Source organism: Diaphorina citri, unplaced genomic scaffold (assembly GCF_000475195.1).
Source record: "Diaphorina citri unplaced genomic scaffold, Diaci psyllid genome assembly version 1.1 scaffold488, whole genome shotgun sequence".
NCBI classification, from domain to species: Eukaryota; Metazoa; Arthropoda; class Insecta; order Hemiptera; family Psyllidae; genus Diaphorina; species Diaphorina citri.
In genome coordinates, this window is record NW_007377923.1 from 24,270 (window position 1) to 45,668 (window position 21,399).

At 38.8% G+C, this 21,399-nt stretch overlaps 1 protein-coding gene across 2 annotated transcripts; it reads left to right on the forward strand.

Moving 5' to 3' along the window:
- The first annotated feature begins 310 nt into the window (after positions 1 to 310).
- Positions 311 to 20,303, forward strand: LOC103509325 (signal transducer and activator of transcription 5B). Of its 2 annotated transcripts, none has more exons than XM_026823706.1 (10): positions 311 to 516; positions 9,846 to 9,952; positions 10,711 to 10,843; positions 14,393 to 14,603; positions 15,220 to 15,334; positions 17,514 to 17,642; positions 18,020 to 18,166; positions 18,869 to 19,125; positions 19,821 to 19,970; positions 20,145 to 20,303. In XM_026823706.1, exons 1-10 carry the CDS (start codon positions 339 to 341, stop codon positions 20,275 to 20,277), a joined length of 1,560 nt encoding a protein of 519 aa, XP_026679507.1. In that variant the 5' UTR covers positions 311 to 338; the 3' UTR covers positions 20,278 to 20,303. The 2 variants fall into 2 exon arrangements, with proteins under 2 accessions (XP_026679507.1, XP_026679508.1); XM_026823707.1 differs by having other exon boundaries at positions 18,869 to 19,104.
- The last annotated feature ends 1,096 nt before the right edge of the window (positions 20,304 to 21,399 follow it).

Consider the following 21,399-nt stretch of genomic DNA (forward strand, 5'->3'; position numbering starts at 1 on the left):
ATGGGACCTAGAATTATCAATGTACCATTGTTTGGTATTCGTAGCATAAAAAACATGGTTTATGTATATTTTGAACAGTTGAGTTTCAAATAAAATTGATAAGATCCAACCAAGAAAAGCAAAGGGGACAGAAGAAAACTTGAAAAATTGCAGCGTTCCTCGAATTGCTTGGCCCAGTGGCTGAATCCTCCTCTACACAAACTTCAGCTATTCAGCTGAAGTTTCAGACGAGGAGGATTCAGCTCTAGGTTTTATGTGCTTGTGAATGAATTGTCATAGTACCTAAATAAAAAACATCTACCTCAGTTTGTTTATAACCCGTATTTCTCTACTGATAGATGGGCTCTCCGATCCGGATCGATAGCATGCCTGTGTACAATCAGAATGCTACGGACATACTACGAGATTTGGAACTGCTGCGTGCTCGCACACAGAAAACAGCGGCCACCCTGCACAAGATGGACAATGCACAGGAAGCGTTCAATCTGTCCTACCATGACTTTACCAATATAACCAGTAAGTCCTTGTTTTTTTTTTTTTTTTTTTTTTCGATTCCTACGAAAGAGTTGTGAAAAATCCGAATCTGAGGTCAAAACTCCGGAAAAGTAACTTTAAAAGGTCGAAAATTCAATTTTTAATTGCTTGCCAGCTTGGTTAGCTTGAAATCTAGTGCACTTGCCTTGTAAGAGGTAGGTCGCAGGTTCGATTTCCACCCAGGACAAACTTTATCCTAAACAGATAAGGTTTGATAGGTTCTCTAAAGAACTATACATTGTGTATTAGGAAGTAAAACTGGCTTCCTCATAACTTACTTTTCTTTTTAGGGGACTTAGTAGACACAGTTGAGTCATTCATTTCTTCAACAACAGATACATCAGCTGGTTCTGGTTTGACTTCAGAGACCTCTTTATTATCTTGTGATGAAGATTGTTCATTCTTTTTCTTCTTCTTTTTCTTGTCTCCATTTGTCAGCTTCTCATCACAGGATTCTTTAATTCCATTTGATTGAACTCCATTTGATTTTTTAGTATCTTCAACAATGTCTTGTGCAACGTCTGTCTCTGTGCTGGTTGCTTGAGAATTTTTGTTTTTCTTCTTCTTTTTCTTGAGGATTCTTTAATTCCATTTGATTGAACTCCATTTAATTTTTTAGTATCTTCAACAATGTCTTGTGCAACGTCTGTCTCTGTGCTGGTTGCTTGAGAATTTTTGTTTTTCTTCTTCTTTTTCTTCCCAACTTCCCCATTTGTTTGATTTGTATCTTCCATGGGTTCTACCACACCATTGGCTGTACCATTTTGTTTAACTTCCATGTCAACATGAGTGTCATTTGTTTTATTCTTTTTATTTTTCTTCTTCTTTCCTTTGTTATTCTCCTCTTGTTCACTTTCTTGATTAGTTTTTATTTTTTTACTCTGGACTTTTTCATCACCTTCACTTGTTTCTGATATACTTCTTTTCTTTGCTGTAGGTTGCTCAGTTTCCTTTTTCTCTTTAGCTGCAGCTAAAGCTTGTTGTTTTTCCTGGTTAGCAGCCTCTACATTTTTCTTCATTTCTTCTTGTACTAAATTGAACACAGCAAGAATTTCTTTATCCGAGAATCGTCTCAAGTGGGAATTGTTTTTGCAAAAATTCTGAAATAAAATTGGGAATTTATGGTATTACTTTGGTGATTTTAATACACACTTGCATGACCCCATTTCTACAATATTGTTGTATAGTTTATGAACAAAGACAATTGCAATTCCACACTTTAATAAACTGCCAGGACTGAGGAGTCACTTTTTGTTAGCAGTTTAAATAATCAGCAGCACTTTCTTAGCCTAAAGTCTGTAATTCAAAATAAATCTTATCTATTATCCATAATGTGCTGAAGTAAAAAAAAAGTTCATTGCTATTAATCTGAGCACACATGCCTTCATGCCTAAAAACTCATACAAAGGAGTGTTAAAAATTACATAGGTAGGTAAGTCATTTCAGTGTCAAAAATCACATAAAATTGCAATAACTAATCCTAACTAGAAAGTGTGCAACAGTCCTACATACTGGTTTGTATGCACACTGAAATTTGGTCAATACCTTGAATTTAGCTTCTTTCCTAGGCACATTGTCTGACTCTTTGATGATATCCAATATGTCTTTTGATGACTGGTTAAGATTTGCATGGGTATCTGCTACACTCTGAATGATTTCACTCCAAGTCAGTTGTTTCTTCTGTTGTTTGTTTTTGGCTTCTTTTGCCACAAAGGTACCCTTTGCAGAGTACCTTTCATCTTCTGTTTGACATGATGTGTGTGCCTCGTAGTCTTGCCTGAGAGAATAATAATGTAATGTAAGACTTGAAACCTAATTGATTTATGCTCAAGTCTAGATTGATTGCTGTGTGTTTCTGTATTTTTGGACTGAAATGTAATGTAAGACTTGAAACCTAATTGATTTATGCTCAAGTCTAGATTGATTGCTGTGTGTTTCTGTATTTTTGGACTGAGATAGAGCAGAAGGTTAAACTCCAACATGCAATAATGCCCTCAAACCTGCAGGGTGTATCTGAAAGTATACCTTTTTACAATTTGTAGTTCACAATATTTTTGTCCCATAACTTTTGCAAAATGAATTTCTGAAACTGGGGCTTGATCTCTATGATTATAGGCAATTTGTACTATTATATAGACCTGGGGCTGGGGATTGGAGAGTGTGTCTGATTTGGATGGAGATGCAATAGTTACCTACCTGAAATCTTTCAAACAATCTATGCAGCACACATTAGGGCCACCAGATTTTCTCCGACACTCAAAGGAGCTATGTTTCTCCACTCGATTCTTCTTCACGGAGTCTCCACAGTTGTTACAAGTAAATGTCACCATACTTGAAATGGAATGATTTTGTCTGTCTCAATTTCTCAAAGTCTGGTTTACTAGTGATAGTGAAGAATGGCAAAATTAGCAAACACAACACACACAAACATACAAACACACGTGGGCAAAGCTATCGAAAAATTCAAGTTGAAAATTCAAATAATTCGCGGGCAAGTTTGTGAAAGGCATCACCAAATTCACACATATGTACGCCATTTCTGGGAGTCTCCTTACAAAGACGGCAGATTCTGTCGTTGATGACAGGCACTGTTGGTACCCTCTATAAATGCATCGGTTCTGTTGATCGTGTTATCGTGCCCATGGCTATTATAAACATGGCTAAGTACTTATACTTGGGTAATATTATTATAAACTCAATTAACCTTGTCGGGAGTTATCTAGCTTCCTGCATACCGTTTTAATTCAGTCACCTGTGTATAAAACGTTCTATAGCCGGAGGGTTAAACCATCAAGTCCTCCCAAGTACGACTTTGAATTTGAATTTGAATTTATTTATTTTAAAGTGCATACAATACAGGTAATTGACAAAGTATAATGGCAACACCCTATTACATTATAGACACTAGAAGAATAACAAAATAAAAGTAAAAAAAGTATGATTGATTTAGGGGCGGAGAAAGGGAGATAGGTGTATATAAAGAGAGAGAGAGAGAGAGAGAGAGAGAGAGAGAGAGAGAGGCGAAGGAAAACCACGAATGTAATCTCAGGCCGGATAAAATTTGCCATGGAATTTCCTCAGATACGGAGATTTCAGGAAGCTATAAAAAATCAATAGGGGAAAATGACAACAGTTCGCTTTTTTTTTACAAGATTATTATTATTTTACCAAACGGCACGGCGTTTCGCCAGTTACGGCATCTGTGAACTCCTGGATCAAGGAATTTTAACTTCTTTCTGGTTTCGTCTTCTGCTTTCTTCCCACTCTGTTGACTTCTGGAAAGTGCCTATCAGAATGGAGTCAATAAAGTCATCATGCAAAGTCATAATAGTAGAGTTATGTTGTGTGCGTGTTGACCGTAGTTATGACATGCAAAGCCTGACAGCCCGACACTCAATTTATATGTACATACTCTGCTGTTTTCTTGTTTCTTTTGCTCGATTTTTTTTTTTTTTTTTTTGAACCTAGGATTTCCAAAAAGTTCTGATATCACTTCATTCATTCAAGAGATATGGATTAGATAACATTGCTCAAGTTGTATTTTCTTTTTATTGTTGGTGTTTCACCTGTAAGGACTATCTGGCACCTGTTAGGTAGGTACCTGTCTTATTTATCTTGTCAGCTATAGTGATAGGGTAGGTTAGGATTCTTGGGTTTCTTAATTTAATACCTAATAAAAAGTACAACAAAACACTTTACTATCGGACCAACTTTTTCTGGGTTATTTTTAGGTTTTTGAATTTAACATTGTTTTATGTTCTAGCCCCCCTATTTACCTAACATTTGACACCATGGCCTTGTGGACAAAAGCTCAACACTTGGAAGAAGTGCACAGTATTTATGGCGACCACTTTCCCATTGAAGTGCGGCACTTTCTTGCTTCCTGGATTGAGGACAAAGCCTGGTAAATATTTTCATTTTTTACATTGTGACATAATTATGTACTTTTTATAAGAAACTTATATGAGGAAAGCCAAAAAAGATGTGAAAAATAAAGCTAAGTTCAGGCTTTTATTTTACATTAGTAATAGAAAAAAATTAACAAAAATTAATAATAACATGCCAAGTAGTGTTAAAAGCATCTTATGGAAAAAAGGTAGTAGGTAAGTACTTTCCTTATCCTATAGGACGGAAAGTAAGGTAATCGGGCTAAATTTTTAGGTAGGTATTTGTATTTCTCTATTCAACCCTTCACAAGCACAATGTGGAGCTGAATCCTCCTTGTCTAAAACTTTAGCATGTTTGTGGATTGATATGTACAGTCGAACCTGTCTGAGTGGGAAACCTGGATAACTGGGAAAAAATCATGGCCCCTTCATTTTGTACTAAAAAAACCCTGTTTAAATGAGAAAATCAAGCCTCCATATGTGGGAATGACTTTTTCTAGATACTCAGTACGGAGCCTCTGTAAGTGGGAAAGGTTGCCATTTTCCTAGCTCCGGAACCTTCTGCAGATCTCTGTAAGTGGGAATTTGCAGGAAAGCATAGCATATTCCTCTTCCTCCAAACCAGTGTTCACATTTACCTCTATAAGTGGGAATAGGGAAATGGCAACCCCTCTAAGTGGAACACTTTTTAACTGGGAAACCTGGATAAGTGGGAAAAAATTGTCGGTCCCTTGGATTCCCACTTAGACAGGTTTGACTGTATTGTGATTCTGAGTATGACCATGAAATGTTGTATTGTGCTTCCAGGACAGACATTGACTTGGACAATCCCCAGCATGAAGTGTATGTCACTAATCTAGTCGCTTCCCTTATCCAAGAACTGGAGAATAGGGTCAACAATATGGGTGGTGCCGAGGAAATGTTCTTGCTTCGGCGTAAGCTGCTTCATGCACTCGAAAATTTCAAAGTAAGTGATTCCCACCTAACTTCTTTTCAGCTCAAACAATTAGTTCAATGTTAGTGTACTAATTATAATAAAATTAGGAAGTGACTTTTTATGGGTGGTGCCGAGGAAATGTTCTTGCTTCGGCGTAAGCTGCTTCATGCACTCGAAAATTTCAATGTAAGTGATTCCCACCTAACTTCTTTTCAGCTCAAACAATTAGTTCAATGTTAGTGTACTAATTATAATAAAATTAGGAAGTGACTTTTTATCACAAGCCAAAGTCCCTCCCATCTAATACCTTACCTGAAGTGTTCACATGCTTCCAAAACTCTCTCTCTTCCTTTCTCTCTTTTTCTCTCTTTCTCTCTCTCTCTCTCTCTTTCTCTCTCTCTCTCTTTCTCTCTCTCTCTCTTTCTCTCTCTCTCTCTTTCTCTCTCTCTCAACGGAAATACTACGGGATGGGCATGCTATGACACAGACAGGGAGTCTAATGTAGGAGTTGTTTTATAACTTATATTTTTTTTATAATATAAGATAGTAATACTCTGGAATTCTAATTGCCCTATTGTTAGGAGAAAATGCCTGGGGCATTAACCTCGGCCTTCCATTTAACCCTTGATTCAAGAAGCTGGACATTTTAATCACAAGTCTGTCAGAGTGTGAAGTAAGCTGAATAGTTTTTACCGAGGCAAAATTGTCTAGCTAGGGGATGTTAAAAAGAGGGTAGGCCTAGCTAGCTGACAGTTTCAAAAGGTTCTCTCTGCTTGAAAAGAACAAGCACAAGTCCTTACGATGGTTGACTGCGGTTCAGGACGAGCCAATTAAACATTGCTAGAGACCACCACCCTAGTGTATGGCTGATAAAAAAGACATTTTCTCTATTGTGACCACCTTTCGGCCATAGCTAAAGCCGCTAAAACAACAACAACAACAACCGAGGCAAATTCTATTCTATTCTATCTTTCCCACCCTCCTAGTGATGATGGCCGCATGTGAAAATCATCTCTCAGTCGATATTGAATAAGAGGGGAAACCGAAGCCGAATTTCTGCTTAGTGTTCATGTTCATGCCAAGATGGAAGAACAAATATATTGCCCTTGTGTTCACACTCCATTAATATTCAAATATTTATCACCTCTCTCATTCTCTCTTCGTCCCTCCTCTTCTCCCTCTCCCTCCTTCCTTCTCCCTCCATTTGAGATACATAGTATTTCTAAGTAAGTTTTATTTATTTATTTTTTAGTTGAGTAGTTAGATAGGATACATATCTACTTGTTGCTCTTTCTTAATGTAAATTGTTAACATTTCGACTCCCACCTTTTCATCTCCGACCATTCAACAATGTAAGAGATTTCCTAGAAGTACGTAACCTCCAAAACTCTCGATATTTCAGTAGGTATGACCTCTTCTTTACTTTTCTCCAACTCAGGCTCCGAGCAACACTATAGCCGTATTTTATTATTCCTGTGGCACTTTCACCATTTTTCAACATCCTGTCTCCCATTCCATGGTGTTTACCCACAGAAACCCATGTTTTAAAACATTTCCCTTAACACGAGAGACAGACTATTTTTTAAAATTCTTGGTATTTTTTCATCAAGAAATAGCAAAATTTCACTCAGAGGCCCTCTTTCAGATAACCATTGAAAATACATAAGTGGTCCGTGGCAACAAGTGTGGTGGCGCCATTACGCCCAGAGTGGAAAATCACCTCTGTGCTGCCTCTTTGCACACAGAGGAGGTATAATAAAACACGACTGTAGTATCCTTGCTCGAATGAGTATATCACTATTTCGATTCCTCATATGGGGTTTCCATATTAGGGTTTCAATTCTCCGAGTCAAATTTTTTTTTTTTTCGGCCCTGATGTGCTTGGGACTCGGAATGTAGCCTGGCCCCTGGGCTACCTGAGCCCGGATTTAAATTTCCATAGAATTTCCTCAGGAACCTGAATATGAATGAAGGAGCTCTTGAATTTTCCACGATCCTCTTCATTATACCCTGAGATGTGTTGCTCCCACTTTCTCTGTCCTGATATTTCTATTTCCATTTTCCACCTGTATTGTTTAATTTCGTTGAAAATTTTCCTCGTTTCGAATCTTTTGTTCCTGTATGTCCCAATTATCCTCCTACGCGCTTCGGTGTCACCTCTCTGTACTCCTCCTATTTCTCTTCTTCTTTGCATTCTTTTATTCTCAATTCTTCTTTTTTTTTCTCGTCTCTTTTCGAAGAGCTTTGATTTTTTTTCCTTTGTATCTGTCTTCTTGTTCGTTCTCTTTTCCTCCCCTTCTCTTTCTCTTTCGTTTCCTCTTTCAGTTGCCGTTTTTCTCCTCCTCCCCCCCCCCTCTTTCTCTTTCAAATACCTTATGTTTTCTGTTCTCTCTTCCCTATCTTATCGTTCGTTCTTCTGTATTTTTATCTCCCCCTCCTCTCCCTCTCTTCCAAAATCGTATATTTTTCCTGGTTTCGTTTCTTCTTGTTTATCTCACCCTCTCTCCCTCACTCCCCCCCCCTCTACCTCTTACTGTTTCTGTATTTTCCTCCTTTGTTTCTTCTCGCTCGTTCTCTTTTCTTCTCTCTCCCCCCCCCCTCTCTCTCTCTCTCTCTCTCTCTCTCTCTCTCTCTCTCTCTCTCTCTCCCTCCCTCCCTCCCTCCCTCCCTCCCAATAGTCGAATAGAATAGATGTCTGTAGGCTAATTGATTCGTAGGCCTTATATGAGGGTACATTGTGATAGACCTGATAGAGGGACCTGTAACTGCTAAGGTCTCATCGTCCCGATAGCGAAGAGAGAAGGATGACAGGATAGGAGAAAGCCACAGCCGTTCCGAGAACGAACTTTATCTGTTTAGGATAAAATCCGCCCCGGGGGGGAATCGAATCCTTTTTTTTTTCAAGGCAGACGCGCTATCCTCCAAGATACTAGGCTGCCTTCATCCTTCTTGTCAAGTTGATGTTATATACTATTTTACTTTTTTTTTTTGAGCCCAAATAGGGCGTGTATTTTATTAAACCTTTGTCCATAAAAAGAAGAAAAAAACATCATCAGAAACACCATCAACACATTAGGGAACCCCTGCCCCATCTTCCATGTTTAAGCTTCTAGTCTTGTAATGGCTCCCACGCAGCCTGTTAACCGCACTAATGTGGACATCTGGACATCTTGAAAGTTGGTAGGTATTACCTATACACTTTTTGAGAAGGGAAACCACATTTCAAGGTTATGAATGGGAAATGTCCGTTGTCAAGTTCAATATCTTCGTGTCCCGAAACCTACTGTGTCACCCTGTATTCTATGCACTACATCAGTGATTCCCAAACTGCGGTCCGCGGCCCCCCAAGAAGATCACATAAAATATAGTATAGGGCCCGCGGAGCCTTCACAATTGAAAAAACTGACCATCGAAAATTTGACCCGAGTACATTACTTTCCTTCCTATAGGATAAGGAAAGCAAAAAGGGGGCCGCGTAGAAAAAAAAGTGGGAACCCCTGCATTACATAGTATGGTGTTGTTCCTAGCACTATGCAGACTGCTGAGTAGATATACCAGACTAGACAAGCGTAATAATTCTAGGAAGGACCTTACTACAAAGAACATTGAACAGACACAATAAGATTTGTGTCAGCATCAAGTGACATAACTTGATATGCAGTATGCAGTCTCAGCTGCAGATGGGAATAATCAAAACTGCTTGCTTCATAATAAAATGCATATGGAGATGGAGACTTTACCTCTTGGGTTGAAAAGACCTCATCTTGGAAGATGGAAAGCTACGTTATCCTTTTTTAATCTTTTTTCTCTATTTTATTATTATTACCTATTAGTTTTTTTTTTTTTTTTTTTTTTTTCACATGGGGTTTTATTTGTTCTTTGGTTTGACTTAACACAAATGTCTTACACGATGAAAATGATGAAATGGCTTATTTTTCAACACCTACAACACTTGCACTTAAAACAAAGGAATTTAACATTCTCCACTCCATACATATGAAAACCATTATTTAATATTTCTTTGTTCCGCTTTTGTTGATTTGACGATTACCCCACCACATGTTGACTGATGCGTTTTTTTTTTTTTTTTTTTAAAGTTTCCTTTGGTTTTTTAAGAGCTCTAGACTTCAATGAAAAGTTAGAAGAGAGTAATTTCTTTGAACTATTTTACCATGGTCTTCGAGGATTATAGATTTGAGTCCAGGGTTCAAGTCCAGCTCTAGGCATGATGGAATTTGTGTTATTCCAATACTATCGTTTCTCGGAACTTAACTTCAGTTCAGACTGTAGGTACTTAATACTTATTCATTCAAGGATATTATAGCCACAACAGGATGTATGGAAATTTGTTAATGGGCTTTGTGTAATGTACGTAGGTAGCACCTACAGGGCATTATGCCATCTCTCTATGTATATTTGTCTATTTATCGATTTATCCTCTACTGAACTGGCACTAATTACCTCCGTATTTCTCTTGTATTTTTCAGCACATATAGAATATTTGAAAACCGCAGAAGCGTCACCCAAAAACCTAGAACTGAAAAGACAATTCGAGCACCAAAAACTCATGATGGACCAACTTCTTAATACGAAGGTAAGCTGGAAAGCGGGCCAGATTAAAAAAACCCTAGAGTGTTTTTTTTTTTCGAAATCGAGAGAAGGACAGGATAGGAGAAAGATGGAAGCTAGCCTAGTACGGGCATTGTCTGTTTTGTACAAGTTCGCCCCGAGCGGGATTCGAACCCGAGGCATAGCGCTTACAAGTCAACCCGACCTTGCCAGCTAACTAGGCTGGCATACGGTATTATTTTTCTATTTATATTATACAGAGCTACTCATTTTCGTCAATAAATTCTTTTAATAAAATAATGAAGTAATGAATGTACCTACTGTTGGAAATTAAGTCGCATAGAGATCTGGAAATGTATGCTTCAAGATATTCTTAATATTTGGTTGTATCAATTCAGTACCTACTGTTGGAAATTAAGTCGCATAGAGATCTGGAAATGTATGCTTCAAGATATTCTTAATATTTGGTTGTATCAATTCAGGCCCAAGGAAAAAAAGAGCCAGCCTAGTTAGCTTAGTTGGTAGTGCGTCTGCCTTGTAAGCGCTAGGCCGCGGGTTCGATTCCCGCTGGCATACGGATTTTTCTATTTTATAATCAAGTGATTTTATTACAAATATGTGAATGAAAATTTGTCTATCTTATCTTACTATGACATTCTGTTCCATACTTCTATTTTATAATCAAGTGATTTTATTACAAATATGTGAATGTAAATTTGTCTATCTTATCTTACTATGACATTCTGTTCCATACTAACTGATGTGTTCATTGTGTGTGTTTAGATCAAAGCCCTAGGCCAGGATCGCTGTCAGTTAGCGGATAATCTAAAGGAGACATGTTTCCTCATTGAAAACACACAGGGCAAAATATTGAACGTCGAACTTCTCAAATGGAAGCGAGAACAGCAGCTGCAAGGTAATTAAAGTTCACCCCGGTGGGAATCGAACCCGCAACTGAGCACTTACTGGGCAGGCGTGACACCCTCCAAGATGAAATAAAAACCAAGCTCTCAAAATAAGATCAGGAACTAGAGGGGATATTTTTTTTTCCAAGAGGTTTGATAGAGGGAACTGTAACTGCTAGGGTCTTATCGTCCCGAAATGGAAGAGAGAAGGAAGTCAGGATAGGAGAAAGCCAGCCGAGAACGAGAACGAACCTTATCCCTTCAGGATAAAATCCGCCCCGAGAGGGAATCGAACCCGCGGTCACTGGTCGCTACTCAATTATCCTCACGAGGCTGAGTGCACCCCGAACTCAAAGCACAGAGCCGAAAAAACTTCGACCCCGCCGGGAATCGAATCCGGGACCTCCTGCGTGCAAGCCTAGTGTGATACCCACTCGGCCACGGAGGTTGCCAGTGTTTAAAATATAATAGGGTGTTACAACAGTACCTACTTTGTAGATTGCCTGTATTTTGTGCACTATAAATAAAACAACCAACCTCAGTGGTGCAGTGGTTAGCACGGTGGACTTTGAATCTGGAGGTTGGTGGTTCGAGTCCAAGTCATGTCATAAAATTTGTTAATGTTCGTTCCCGGAATGGCTGGCTTTGTCCTATCCTGACTTCCTTCTCTCTTCGATTTCGGGACGATAAGACCAGTTACAGTTCCCTCTGTCAAACCTCTTAAAAAAAGAAAGGGAAAAAAAGGGAAGGGGAGGAGGGAAAAAGCAAACAAACTTTTTTTATGTGGAATGAGAAAAAGAAAGGAGAAGATTAGAAGCAGAAGAGGAGGTGGAAGAAGATATAGGAAAAGAAGTGAGAAAAAAAGAACATCAGTCTGGAAGTCTTAATTCTTGGAAAATCTTGTTTGGTTTTTCTATTTTCTTCTTCTCCTTCCTGTTGTAGACTGGAGGAGTATTGTGTAATGTCTCGTTTGTTAACACAATACATTACGTGTTCTAGTTTGCTTTCTCTAGCATGCAGGTAGTGGTAGCTTTGCTGCTAAGTATAGCATGGGAAGGATTTTTTTTTTTTAGAAACAGCAGTTTATTATTTTGACCAAATTTTCAAAATTTTCGGTCCAAATTTGTCAATCAAGCACTCTTTTTCACATTTTTTGGGGAGTGAAATCTTTGGGAGGATCCATTTTTCCCATTTGGAAAAGTTCCCATTTTTTACCACATTATTCATGAGATACTTATCATTTTTACCGCCCGAAACTTACGAGTATACTTGAACAATCCTAACTTCTTAGTTTTGGTTCGATGACTTTTCTTTTAATTCTGTCTGACGATTTTCAAATGGTTTGTCCGATTCTTATTCTTATGAAATTCAGCACACCTGTTCAGGTTCAGTACATAATTTTGCTGATTTTAGGCTTCATCGGTCTAACGGGAGCGCTGTAGCGGCTCTTTTTCCGAGTTAGTGTTTTATTCAGACTGTGGAAATAGGGGATACGGTCCATTTAGCGGGCCCCCCTCAGGGAAGGTATTTGCGTTTAGCGTTCCCCATGGGGAAGTATGTGGTCCCAGTAGTACAACGAATTGCACGACACCCAAGCTTCTTCATCTATCCGAGAGAGCTATGTGTGATACGTTGCCAGTTTTTTTCTGTCCTTTCTTGCTGAAGTCAGCATTTTTATATCTGATATTGTAAACTCGGTTCAGTTAATGCTGAAAAAAAGTCGCGTGTCAGAGATAAAGAGAGAGACCACGTTGGCCATAAATGGAATAGGTAGTTGGTGTTCTTAGCTGCGAGAAACCATTAGTGGTTATACCCGATAGACTAGCCATTCCATACCTGATAATAAGTCCGATTGCTGGTTCGAAAGATTGCGGGTTTTTATTCGATTTAATGAGTTATTAATATTTTTTTTATTATTACTATTGTTAGCTATCTATATGAAAGCCATCCCCCTCCCCATTTGTAAACAGATACTTATTGACACAACAGGCCCAATATATAGCCGGCATAGTGTGAAGTGTTAGTTGACGTAATCGTGCTGCCAATTTGTACAAAATGTGCGTGATTGTATCCTAAATCCTATCCTCAAAATCTGTGATGAATGCTACATAGGTCTTATTCAAAAGTCATATAGCATAAAAAGGTAATTTCCTCATTCTTCTAAATTCTATTAACCTCAGTTAATAGTTGTGTAGTAGTGCGATGAACTACAGATTCGGGGGTTATTGGGTCGAGTCCAAGACAAGTCATAAAATTGAGCGTAGTGTGAACAAAGTGTTAATCAAGGCAGGACATTTGTATATGTATAGGCTTGAAGCACGGTCATTTTTCAAATGCTCCTTGGCCACTTCTAATGGAATAAGGTATTAGGTAACTTATTTTTTTTTTTAAAGAAGTTGCTTTCTTCCATTGGATGTGGGATGTGCGATGTACGAGTATGTAATCATTGTAATATACATATATATGTTTGTAACAGTAAAAGTGGCTCGATAACATAGAACGGCTAAATATTTTTAAATCAAATTTTCTAGGCCATTGGACTTTTTTTATTACTATTTTTTTCTACATATGACATTTGTCGAATTTGTGAACAAATGATATTAACAGGGTCCGTTTGATTTGTTTTCAGCATTTGTACTCGCACGATCCGCGCGCTTTGTTCAAAACGATTCAGGCCTGTCTAACACAAGAGATGAGGATTGTACAACAGAATGACCCGGTAAGTAAAAAAAAACAGCGGCGCTATCTATATGAAAGCCATCCGCCCATTTGTAAACAGATACTTATTGACACAACAGGCCCAATAGCCGGCATAATGTGAAGTGTTAGTTGACGTAATCGTGCTGCAAATTTGTACAAAATGTGCGTGATTGTATCCTAAATCCTATCCTCCTAATGAATACTACATAGGTCTTATTCAAAAGTCATAAAGCAAAAAAAGGTAATTTCCTATTTTACATAGTATTTACAAAGTTTTTGTACATATAAATACATATTAAATATAAAATACATACACAAAATACATATGTATAAATAGTATTTTTACAAAGGATGTCAGGGGCGGCCCTCCAAAATGTTGAGTACCTCCCAAATTCTTTATCATAATTAAGGCTGCATGCAAAATTTCAGCTTCCCAGGGTGAACTGTAAAAAAATTAAAAGGGTGGTCTGGGACCTAATGAACAGATTGTATACTCGTATATTATATTTGACAATTTTCTGAACAAATGATATTAACAGGGTCCGTTTGATTTGTTTTCAGCATTTGTACTCGCACGATCCGCGAGCTTTGTTCAAAACGATTCAGGCCTGTCTAACACAAGAGATGAGGATTGTACAACAGAATGACCCGGTAAGTAAAAAAAAACAGCGGCTGTGCAGTGGTTAGCACGGTGGACTTTGAATCTGGAGGTTGGTGGTTCGAGTCCAAGTCATGTCATAAAATTTAGCGTAGTATATTAAGCGGGGGACGACATTTGTGACTAGAATTTATGCTTATCACAATTAAAATTCCTTTCTTTCTTTTTCTTCGTTCACTATAAATAAAACAAATTGTTCCAGGTAACGGTGCCAGGTACAATTGCACACTCGATATGATTCAGGGCTACTGTGAATCTCTCGCGGAAATCATCTGGATGACGCGGCAGCAAATCAAAGAGGCCGAGCGGCTCAAGAATTTGATCTCCAAATATGTGGATCCTCCCAACATGGTGGATGTGTTGCCCAACCTGAACGCTCAGATCACGCAGTGTCTCTCCCATCTGGTCACCAGGTAAGGAATCCGGTTCTCCTAAAGGAGCGCTTCCTTGTAAAATAGATTATGTATTCATTACAACCTCCGTGACCGAGTGGGTATCACACTAGGCTTGCACGCAAGAGGTCCGGGTTCGATTCCCGGCGGTGCCAAGGTTTTTTTCGGCTCTGTGCTTGGAGTTCGGGGTGCACTCATCCTCTTGAGGACAATTGAGTAGCTACTTTAATCGAGTAGCGACCAGTGGCGGCATTAAGTACCAGAGTAAAAAGAAAAAATATAGATATGTCAGAAATAGTACAGGAGGCTCTTAGTAATGCTCTCAGCTTCACCACAAATAAAGCATGATTTATTTTTTTTTTTAGATTAGAAATATGTATTAATTTATAAGTAAAAACTGCCAGCCTAGTTTGCTTGGTTGGTAGCGCGTCTGCCTTGTAAACGTTAGGCCGCGGGCTCACTTCCCGCCCGGGGCGGATTTCATCCTGAACGGGTATTGTTCGTTCTCGGAACGGCTGGCTTTCTCCTATCCTGTCTTCCTTCTCCCTTCTATTTCGATAAGATCCTAGCAGTTACAGTTCCCTCTACCAAACCTCTTCAAAGAAAAAATAATAATCTCTTCTTGTTTCTTTTACAGTACGTTTATCATCGAGAAGCAGCCACCTCAAGTGATGAAAACCAACACTCGATTCTCAGCCACAGTTCGTCTACTTACCGGCAGTAAGCTCAATGTGTATATGACACCTCCTCAGGTAATTATTCGTTAGGTTTATATTAGACATCCTTATATGTTTTTGGATACTTTTGAATGAAGTTAAGTTTTTGAATACGGTATTTAATTTATCTTACGTATTCTTGAGAGCTCATTGCAACGGTCGTTACATTAATTAGACTTACTTTATCATGGACACTGGTTGCTTGACGTTGGAAGCCCAGTGTCTCCGGCGGCTGTTCTACTACCTAACCTCTTCTGGGCTTTCAACTTCAAGCAACGAGTGTCCATGATAAAGTAAGTCTAATTAAGTATCTAAAGAACAAACCTTATCTGTTATGATAAAGACGAGCTACGCTCCAAGTTAACTAGGCTGGCGTGGTTGTTTATTTTTTTATGAACTCTTTACACACCTCTAACAACCTATTCACACTGAACGAATTTTTCTTGGTCCGAAGTTACAATTTTTCCGAATTCTTCGTTGACAATGTGTGAACACACTAATTCATTTGTATACGCAAAAAAAAAAAAAAAAAAATCGTGCGTACGTACGTACGTAACGTACAGACCATGGGCTAAAAACCACTTTTTTGGAATCAGGGGACCCCAAAACGGATATTTTCAGACACATCATGGGTTTTGTAAGGAAACGTAAGGCAGAAGAAATGTTGGCATCTCAAGTGAAAGGCACGTTTCTGTTGCGATTCTCAGATTCGGAATTGGGTGGTATTACTATTGCCTGGAAAGGAGGTGAGTAAAAAAATAAGTAATACATAGTACATAGCTGCACACTAATAAAAATAGTGCTTGCTTTTATACTGCTCAAATAGGACTAAAGATTCCCTTTACTCCAGCTGTAGGCTACTACTATTTTTGTCTTCAAAGTCAGGTATGGTATTATAACCTCATAGGTATAGCACTCATTAACAATCGTGGCAATATAACAGCAAAAATGTTCGAAATATATGACATATCGAGTTTCATTGTACCCCGTTGCCAGCTGAAATAACACATGTTACTCTGAAATAACTCACTTCACTCTTGCTCCCATGTTGCCAGATAACACGGAAGTGTTCATGCTACAGCCGTTTACCAGCAAAGATTTCCAAATCCGAAACTTGGCCGACCGAATTAGCGACCTACCCCATCTGGTGTACCTGTATCCGGACAAACCGAAAGACCAGGCCTTCAGCAAATACTATACGCCCTTCCAAGGTATGTTTGTTTTGTTTTTTTTCCCCCTTTAACTTTGGTATACCTACCTACCTCTATTTAATATTTTTTTTCTTTGTTTTTTTCATTCATTTATATGTGGCGTCAGCATGATCGCTGGTGCCCAATACCGAGAAGATTGCACTTCGGTAAGATGTTCTGTCTACTACCAGCTCCTGAATTTCCTCAAACCTCCTTCCCAATCATTCTACAAAGTCATTGTCCGATACTCTTCTTGGTCTTCCTCGTCCACGCGTTCCTTCAATATTACCATCGAATCCCTATCCTATAGTAATGTAATTGAGTTAAAATGTTCGATAATCAGTTTTTTTTTTTTTTTTTACATTGTCTTTCTTTCTATCCTCAGATTCTCAACCCATGGGCACAAATGGTTACGTGAAGCCCGTCCTAGTGACTCATGTCCCAGGCTGGGGCTCTCCCAATAACAACGGCATGGGTGGTATGAATTCATACCCTTCCACTCCACAGAACATGTTCCACCCCCATTCACCTCCTGATCATACCCGGGACACGGCCTCTGTTGGTATCTAAAAACATATAACGGTAAGCAATAATACCTCCTCAGGTACAATAACATCGTAATTTCCATCCGAAAACTTTGTAGATGTTCTGCAAGAAGAATAAGTATAAAGAAATAAAACGTTTTTTTTCTCCTTTTCCCGTGTTCAGACGGGGTCGGCGTTTTTCGTCAGCCTCTTAGTCGACCCTAGGGGGTGATTGCTATTAGGCTGACATTTGATTTTGGCTACAAATTTTACGAGTGGATGCCCTCCGCACTCAACCTTTGCTATTTCTTTAGCAATTTTAATAGTAGTAACCTACTAAAGGGACTAGATGTATTCTCCTTTTGGAAAGGGCAAGTCGCTGCCACTCCACTTAGTGGTTGAACCAATTTTCCTTTAACTTCTTCCCGTCTCGGATGAACGTCAGATGAGGGGAAATTGTCTCCGTTTCCAAGCAGTATAAATAAGTATTACTATTTCTAGGTGAAAGCGCAAATCATTTGCGAGAGTCAGGCCAACGCGCTACTTAAGAACGAGAAAATAGGAAAAAGCGATGCGAGCGGTGAAATTCTGAACAACATGGGAGTCATGGAATACAACACACATTCTAAGGTGAGGCATCTTATGATGGCAATTTCAATTTTTGTCATAATCCTTAGCTCAGGCTCTTACTCCATTTTGCAGAAAGCGTTGAGGTTACTCTTCTCAGGAATAAGAATAATCTTCTTTTTCTTCGCCTTGCACAGACGGGGTCGGCGTTTTTTGTTAGCCTCTCAATCACCCTTTAGGGTGATTGTTTTGGGCTGACTTTTGGTTTTGGCTACAAAAATTTTACGAGCGGATGCCCTTCGCACTCAACCTTTGCTATTTTTTTAGCAAGGGAAATTTGAGGCTGGTATCCATCCTCCCTGTTTAAAGTCCCCTAAAGAGAGAACATTTGTCTTCTTACAGTAAACCGATTAAATCCAAAATATGTATAATATTCACAGGTGCTGAGTATTTCGTTGCGTAACATGCAACTAAAGAAGATCAAGCGGCGACCAGAGAAGCGAGGTACTGAGTCTGTGATGGATGAAAAGTTCTCCCTGTATTTCTCTTCCACGTTCTCTATTGGTGGAGGGGAACTAGTGTTCCAGGTAAGCGGAAACCGGGCAAATACAGTCAATTGTTGTACTCTTTGCTGTGTATGATTCTTAAATCTTGTCATATATACCTATATCAATTATTGTTACAAATAAATAAAACATAAAACAAAACAAATTAATGAAGGCACAATTTTGCCAAAAACAATAACAAATTCTGTAGGGTACTGTAGAATTTGTCCATTGGTAAAGCGTTAGCTTGTCATACAGAAGGTCCCGGGTTTGATGCCATCCGTCTACAAAAATTTTGCACTAGTATTTCGAATTTCGATTGCGAATTTCCAGCACAAGCTTTCAATGCTTATGGAATCAATCTATACTTTAAAAGACTTTTTTTTTAATATTCTTAATATTAATGAATATTTTAAATATTAGCTTTTTCCTTTGTATTATTGTTTATATTCGTGTTCAATATTGTTAAAAATAAAGGACTTGGAAAAAAAATCAAGGCTTTACTTTCTGGTGTTCTTGTGTTGACAAAAAAAAAAAAAAAAAAAAAAAAAAAAAAAAAAAAAAAAAAAAAAAAAAAAAAATCAAGGCTACATTCTGGTGTTCTCGTGTTGATCATCTGATGAGGGAGACTACGGGACGAGTATGCTACGACACAGACCACTCAAGTCCACTATATCAGGGCTACAAAGTAAAGGTTATGAAACTTGATGCTGAATATCCCCCCCCCTTTACTAATGGTTTCAGGTGTGGACCCTTTCACTTCCGGTGGTTGTGATCGTGCACGGCAACCAAGAACCGAACGCCCACGCTACGATCACCTGGGACAATGCGTTCGCGGAACCGGGCCGCAGTCCGTTCGTAGTGCCGGATAAGCGGCCGTGGAAAATGATCGCGGATGTCCTCATGATGAAGTTCGAGTCCGCCACTGGTCGCACGTTGGATGCGGAAAATTTGAACTTCCTCGCCGAAAAGGCTTTCCGGCAAGCCACTGATATTAAAATGTAATATATGTTTTATTTGCACATAAAATACATGATAGTACATCGTACAATTCGTACAATGGTCAATTTCTAATCTAAGTGGCAAAAAATTTAAAGATCATATAAAATTCAAAATAATTATTAAAAAATCAATATTATTACTGTATTTTTTTTCTCTCTTTAAGAGGTTTGATAGAGGGAACTGTTGTCTGCTAAGGTCTTATCGTCCCGAAAACGAGGAGAGAAGGAAGACAGGATAGGAGAAAGCCAACCGTTCCGAGAACGAACAATACCCGTTCAGGAAGAAATCCGGTCCCAGGAATCGAACCCGTGACCAAGCGTTTACAAGGCAAGGTGCTACCAACCATACCAAGCTAACTAGACTGGCGCATAGGACTGAAAAATCCCTTTACTCCAGCCGTAAGCCAACCGTTATGAAAATGAACCTTATAAAATACGCCCCGGGCGCTGTCAAAGCAGACGCTCTACCCACCAAGCTAACTAGCCTGGCGGATTTCTAAATTGATTTTTTTTTTAATTGTGTTAAGCATAAATGCTTGTCGTTCCCTGCTAAATGCACTCGGCTAAATTTTATGACTTGACTTGGACTCGAACCACCAACTTCCAGATCCGAAGTCCACCGCGCTAACCACTGCACCACTGAGGTTGGTAAATTAAATAAATAAATTAATAGTCACTGAATATTTGTCTCCTAGGGCGGAATGCGCTGACTACAGCAACATGCTTCTAAACTGGTCTCAGTTCTGCAAGGAACCTCTACCAGATAGATCGTTCACGTTTTGGGATTGGTTTTACGCCGTCATGAAGCTTACTAGAGAACATTTGAAGAACGTGTGGACCGATGGGTAAGTCATCACAGTTAGATAGATCCTTTTATCTGCAATAATATTTTGTAATTTTTTTTTTTTTTAGTTGCTTCTAACAAATTTTTAGTTGCTGTATTTTTACTGTACACTGCATTTTTAGATGCGTATTAGGTATAAAATTTATATTTTTTTTATATATCTTTTTCTCCTCAGACACATCATGGGTTTTGTAAGGAAACGTAAGGCAGAAGAAATGTTGGCATCTCAAGTGAAAGGCACGTTTCTGTTGCGATTCTCAGATTCGGAATTGGGTGGTATTACTATTGCCTGGAAAGGAGGTGAGTAAAAAAATAAGTAATACATAGTACATAGCTGCACACTAATAAAAATAGTGCTTGCTTTTATACTGCTCAAATAGGACTAAAGATTCCCTTTACAAATCTGGTGTGAACATCACACGACTTTCTATTACATTAAACTTCTCAACTGTAAGTCGGACAGTTCTAAAAGTTTCACCCTCTCTTTAAGAGGTTTGATAGAGGGAACTGTTGTCTGCTAAGGTCTTATCGTCCCGAAAACGAGGAGAGAAGGAAGACAGAATATCTCAGTAGGTATGACCTCTTCTTTACCAATGTAAGAGATTTCCTAGAAGTACGTAACCTCCAATGCTCTCGATATCTCAGTAGGACCAGAGAAGCGAGGTACTGTGTCTGTGATGGATGAAAAGTTCTCCCTGTATTTCTCTTCCACGTTCTCTATTGGTGGAGGGGAACTAGTGTTCCAGGTAAGCGGAAACGGCGTGAAAAATCACATTGATTAGAATATTCACATCCGAATGACCAAATGTTTTCGATGTCTCTTACCGTTTTTACGTGGGATGTTGTCTATCAACAGAATCCACTAAAACAGGTTGTTGGTCATTGTCACCACTCAAGTGCTGATGATTATCAACAGAAGAATTGAGATCTGTTTGTAGACTAGATAAATTAGATGCACTAGTTGAGTTTGTATGATTTCCTGGGTCAAATTGACTAAGAGGACTAGACGGGAACTCTTGAACACAAATCTTGCATTTGAAATTGCACAACCCCTTCTGTAGAGATTTGTAATCTTTCTTTGGAACATTGTAGCATTTTGCATGAATCCACTGGCCGCATAATTCACACTCGATCATGAAATTTCCATTGACTTTGAGACAAACAGGGCAGATATCTTTAGAAGTTTGGTTTGTTTCCATAGTGGAAAATATGATCCCAAATATTAATCACCCTCCCAAATTATGAGCACCCTCCCACTTTATTTCTGTAGAGATTTGTAATCTTTCTTTGGAACATTGTAGCATTTTGCATGAATCCACTGGCCGCATAATTCACACTCGAGTCGAGTCGCTTAAATGGTTTCCAGTAGATGTCGAGCGACCTCGGTTGATTATAGTCTAGACCAGGGCAGGGGTGCCAAAACTCTAAGT